The sequence below is a fragment of the Diabrotica virgifera genome, chromosome 5, assembly GCF_917563875.1.
Source record: "Diabrotica virgifera virgifera chromosome 5, PGI_DIABVI_V3a".
In the NCBI taxonomy this organism is placed as follows: Eukaryota; Metazoa; Arthropoda; class Insecta; order Coleoptera; family Chrysomelidae; genus Diabrotica; species Diabrotica virgifera.
In genome coordinates this window covers 123,393,092-123,398,322 of record NC_065447.1, presented here as the reverse complement: position 1 = coordinate 123,398,322, position 5,231 = coordinate 123,393,092, and the positions used below count along the sequence as shown (strand labels likewise).

Genomic DNA, 5,231 nt, shown 5'->3' with positions numbered 1-5,231 from the left:
TGCCCTGCAATATATAGAAGAGAGAAGACTAAAATAGTACGGCCACGTACAAGTACGGCCACGTACAAGTACGGCCACGTACAAGTACGGCCACGTACCGTACGGCCACGTACGCAGACTAGAAAATACACTCGCGTCTAGAAATTATAAAATATTTTGGCTCCTTGGCTTCCACAAGGTCAAAGTTGTGACAGTTCTATGACAATGTAAAATAAAATGCCGCGAAATTCAAATATGTTTAATAAGGTTATGTTTCAACTGTTGACATTATTTGAAATATTGATATTTGAAATATATATTGATGTAATATTTGTGCTGATTAAATTTGTATGTATTATTAGTAAATAATATTTGTGCTGAATTAATGTTACAAGACATTCATAATATAAATTGCTGTCAGAGTAATCTAGTAGATGTTCTTAAACTATATAAGGCCTACAATATTTTGAGATTATTATTTACTATAAATCTACATATTATTTTAAAACTATTTCGGCTAAAATAGGAATATATAATGGAACATATATGCACGGAGTGTACGCTCACATTCTCAAAACATTCTAATTTAAGAAGTCACCTGAAAACGTTTCATCCTGGTAAGTTGTTTTTGATTAATAACAATCCACTGGATATCTATGCAATCTACAAACTTGAAGACTTCTCGTTGTTATATCTACAATTTGATGATTCCTAATTCTTGTAATTTTAGATAAACTGGACATAATTGCACCCAACAAAACATTTAAGTCTATTGTACTTTGTAACAAATGTCCCAAAAGGTTCTCTAAATATTCCAATTTAAAAAGGCATGTCACTAAGTTTCATCCAGGTGAGGACAAAACTTCTATTTAGTGCTTTTTGGCTATTATTGTATACAGGAATCAATAGCGAACATATTTTATTTTATTTCAGAAAATATCAACGAGCTGACTTCATCTAAGATTTGCCCATATCAATGCAGTGAATGCCAGAAAAAGTTTTCACATTTACAAAATCTTATAAAACATAAAAAAATTCATGCAAAAGACAGTGATATTGGAAAAAAGCAACAAAACTTCAAGTGCAGTTTGTGTAACTACGAAAATTCTATAAAATCCAATTTAATTCTTCATTTCGAAGAATATCATGCCATTAAAATAGAGCAACAAGATCTTCACTTTTCTAGTGAACTAGAATTTCAAAAATGGAAAACTGACATGGAAAAAAAAGAATTTTCTTCATATGTCACATACAGTCATCCATATACGACTGCAGAGGGCATTAAGAAACAGAGTTATATTTGCCATCGTTCAGGTTTTTATGTGAAAAAGGGTAAGGATATGCGATATTTAAAAACCAAAGGAAGCAGAAAAATTAATGGAATATGTCCTTCTCGATTGAAAGTTTGTATTTTACCAGAAAATGGCAATGTTAAAATTAATTTTATACAAACTCACATTGGTCATGACAATGACTTGGGTCATTTGAATATTACTAAAAATGAAAAAATAGAAATAGCTAGTAAAATTGCTTCGAAAATTCCTCTTGTTTGCATATTAGATGAGATTAGAGATTCTGTAACTAATAATAAGTTGGAAAGGATGCATATCTTAACAAGAAAAGATCTTCATAATATATCACAAACTTTTAATTTAAATTCTGATGGAATTCGCCATAAAAATGAAGTTATAAGTATTGAATCCTGGATTGAAGAAGCCAAGAATAGTGGAATAATTTTATATTACAAGCCACAAGGGGCTTTATGTAATGATTTTCCTTGTTTAAAAAATGAAGATTTTCTGTTAATTGTTATGCATCCTGGTCAACTGGAAGTGTTAGACAAATACTCAGAAGATGTAATTTGTATCGACGGAACACATGGACTTAATGCTCATGATTTTGAACTTACTACATTGTTAATATTGGATGATATGAGGGAGGGATTTCCTTGTTGTTTTATGATTGGAAATCGGTCTGATGAGGAAATAATGACTATTTTTTTCATGAAGATAAAAGAAAATTTAGGAAGAGTAATCAAACCCATGGTTTTCATGTCAGACATGGCCCAATATTACTATAATGCATGGCTCCAAATTATGACTCCAGCTAAATTCAGGTAGAAAACTATGCAATATATTCTTATTTTTAAACGCTTTTATTTAGTTCAATAGTTTTCGTCAAATCTTTAGACATTAATTTGACTGCCTTTTCTCCAATGCAAATGAATGAAAATTTGCGGTAACAATACACGAATAGTCAATAAAAAATTTTTTTGTATATTAAATACTTAAATTCTCTTGTTTTTTACGATGTAAAAACTTGAAACTTTTACGGATTGTAGCTAATGATATGAACCATACATAATTTCACTTCTTGCGTTAATTGTTTACGTTATGCTTCATAAATAAACAACAAAGTTTCAAATTTTTTGCCCATTCCAACTACTTTTCACGTTAGTAGATACATCATATGTTTTATACATATTTTAATAAACATGACGATATATTTTAATGTTTGAAAAGTGTAAGACTAAAAAGTACAAAATAAAAAAATATGAAAAAAAAATTTTAAGAAACGCTTTTCTTTAGTTATGAGTGACTAAAATTAAATATATAAAAAAATCAACTAAAAAGCAAAAAATAAAAATGAAAAAATCTAACACATTCGTTAAATAAAAGCGTGGGGCGAAAACCATTTATTCGATGAAGACGTGCCACGCTTTTTTTTGACGAATGTGTTAGATTTTTTAAATTTTTTTTTGTTAATTTTTTATAATATTTTTAATTTTATTCATTCGTTATTAAAGAAAAGCGTTTCTTAAAAAATTTTTTTATTAAATCTATATTATGGATATTAAATTTTAGGCTATTCTGTTCCTGGCACGTAGATAAAGCGTGGCGGAAAAATCTAAATAAAATTGATGGTCAAGAGCAAAAGGTAACTTAAATATTTAATTTTTTTGCCCACTCATCATATCATTCGTCTTTTAGGTTATCGTATACAAACAGCTACGTACCTTATTACAAGAGACCGATGTTACTTCATTTAGGGATATGATACAAAATTTTCAAATTTCTCTTCTATCTTCTGGTAATACCCAAGAATTTGGTCAATATTTTCAAAAATGTTATCTGCACAATATGGAATCCTGGGCGTACTGTTATCGCTTGCATGCAGGAATAAATACAAATATGAGCATAGAACGAATGCATCAAACGATTAAATATTTGTATTTAAATGGAAGACAAGTACGAAGGCTGGATAAAACTATCAATATCTTGATTAAATTAATTAAAGACAAATTGTTTGAACGGCTTATTACGTTGAATAAAGGTAAAATATCCAGCAAATTACGAGAGTTACGGAAAAGGCACAAAACAAGTCTTAATTTAGATATGGACACCATTGTCATGTCTGAAATGGGCTGGGAGATACCATCAAGTTCAACCAATGATATCTATTTAGTTCAGAAAAACAAACCCAGTTGTGACTGCCGATTAGTCTGTGATTTGTGCCAATCCTGTCTACATTCATATTCCTGTACATGCTTGGATAACAGTATAAGATGGAATATGTGCAAACACATACATCTTGTGTGTCAATTTATGAAAGGCCATCAAATTCAAGATACTAATGCAGATGAAGAACATATAATAAATACAGATGAGGTAAAAATTAAACAAGCTACAGAGCAAGCTAAATTTGTGGAATTTGTGAGTAAGTCTTGTAATATTAATCAAGAAAAAACGTCCAAACAACTGGAAGTTGAAAAACAGAAATTGATAGAAATACAAACCCAAATAATTCAAAATATAACAACTTTTGAACAACTTGAGGCATTTAAAAGTATTACAGCACCCTTGGTGCCTACATTAAGGACATTAGCAGAACATTCTGGAAATGAATTTAATATTGTGGCACTATCTCATGGAACACAAAACATTCCACACAATAAAAAAGTAGTTGCTCAAAAACGTTTATTTTCCACCAAGAAAAAAACTACAGTCAAAAAAAAAGCTGTTATCAAAACCTGATGCTGAAGAAACAAATTTGATAGCAAATCAATTAATGCTACAAGTAAATAATGTGCTCTTTAATTAGAATAAAATCTTTATTTGTATACATTATTAATTTGTTTGATTTTCTCACCTATTCTAATTCAATTTTTTTTAATCCATATTGAAAATATTGTAGGCATTAATACTTTAAAAACATTTACTAACGTACCTACTCTGAAAGCAATTTATGATATTATGTCTCTTGTAACATTAATTCGTAATTTCATCAGCACCAATAATATTTATTAATACATAATATAATAATTTCAAATTCACAATAAAAATAAAACATAACCTTATAAATAATATTATTGTTTGCATTTTTATTTGACATTTCAATCGAATGACCTTGAGAAAGCCAAGGAGCAAAAATATTTTATAATTTCTAGACGCGAGTAGAAAACTCTTGGATAAACAAGGTTGCAGAAGCTATTATAAGAAGACCTTAGGATAGAAGAAGATTTTTTGACCTTAAATACAGTCGGAAAAATGAAACAATACCCATGAACGATCACATCAATCACTTATTGTGTATTTGCTATCTTTTTCTATTACTAACGTTTGTTATTTATAGAAAAGACAGCAAATACAAAATAAGTGAATGACGTGATCGCTCATGGGTATTCTTTCATTTTTCCGACTGTATTTAAGGTCAAAAAATATTCTTCTTTTTTCTCAAAATGTTATTTTATGCGATTTTACAGTGATTTGGTGTTTATTTAACCAAATTTGCATTTTCTATCGTAAAGTATCAATGGAAAACATTGTTAAAAAGAAATTGTAATATGTAATTGTAAATAGTTTCAATAGTAATTGTAAATAGTAAATAGTAAAATTAATAGGAACAGTTTCAGTTTCTACCATTTTTGTCGAAAAGTTAAAAATTGAGATATTAGAGAGTTATTGCCACCGGGAAATAAAGGATCCTTTATTACAGGATACTTTAATAAAGGACAAATACAGGACGGGTCTAAAAGAGTGGTATTGCAAACGCAGTTAAAGAATCTTTTATTTTGACAAATGACATGATATATTTTTGTAAATATAAAAATAACCTATAAAATTCCATTTGTCGATATAAATTAAAATAAGATAATTGAAGAGTAAAACGTTAAATTTAATTATTTTGTCATTTAAAGATGTTTAGAGAACAACATAATATATCCCATAATACTCATCGTTCAATAATATGGA

The 5,231-nt window shown here is 28.8% G+C and overlaps 2 protein-coding genes across 2 annotated transcripts; both read left to right on the top strand.

The window, feature by feature from the left end:
• Positions 1 to 301: 301 nt before the first annotated feature.
• Positions 302 to 1,173, top strand: LOC126885460 (zinc finger protein 514-like). The gene is made up of 4 exons (XM_050652031.1): positions 302 to 596; positions 710 to 829; positions 913 to 1,065; positions 1,166 to 1,173. The coding sequence occupies exons 1-4, from the start codon at positions 515 to 517 to the stop codon at positions 1,171 to 1,173; spliced, it is 363 nt and encodes a 120-aa protein (XP_050507988.1). The 5' UTR covers positions 302 to 514.
• On the top strand, positions 1,007 to 4,533 carry LOC126884365 (uncharacterized). The gene is made up of 3 exons (XM_050650295.1): positions 1,007 to 2,095; positions 2,844 to 2,916; positions 2,970 to 4,533. The coding sequence occupies exons 1-3, from the start codon at positions 1,197 to 1,199 to the stop codon at positions 4,011 to 4,013; spliced, it is 2,016 nt and encodes a 671-aa protein (XP_050506252.1). The 5' UTR covers positions 1,007 to 1,196; the 3' UTR covers positions 4,014 to 4,533.
• The last annotated feature ends 698 nt before the right edge of the window (positions 4,534 to 5,231 follow it).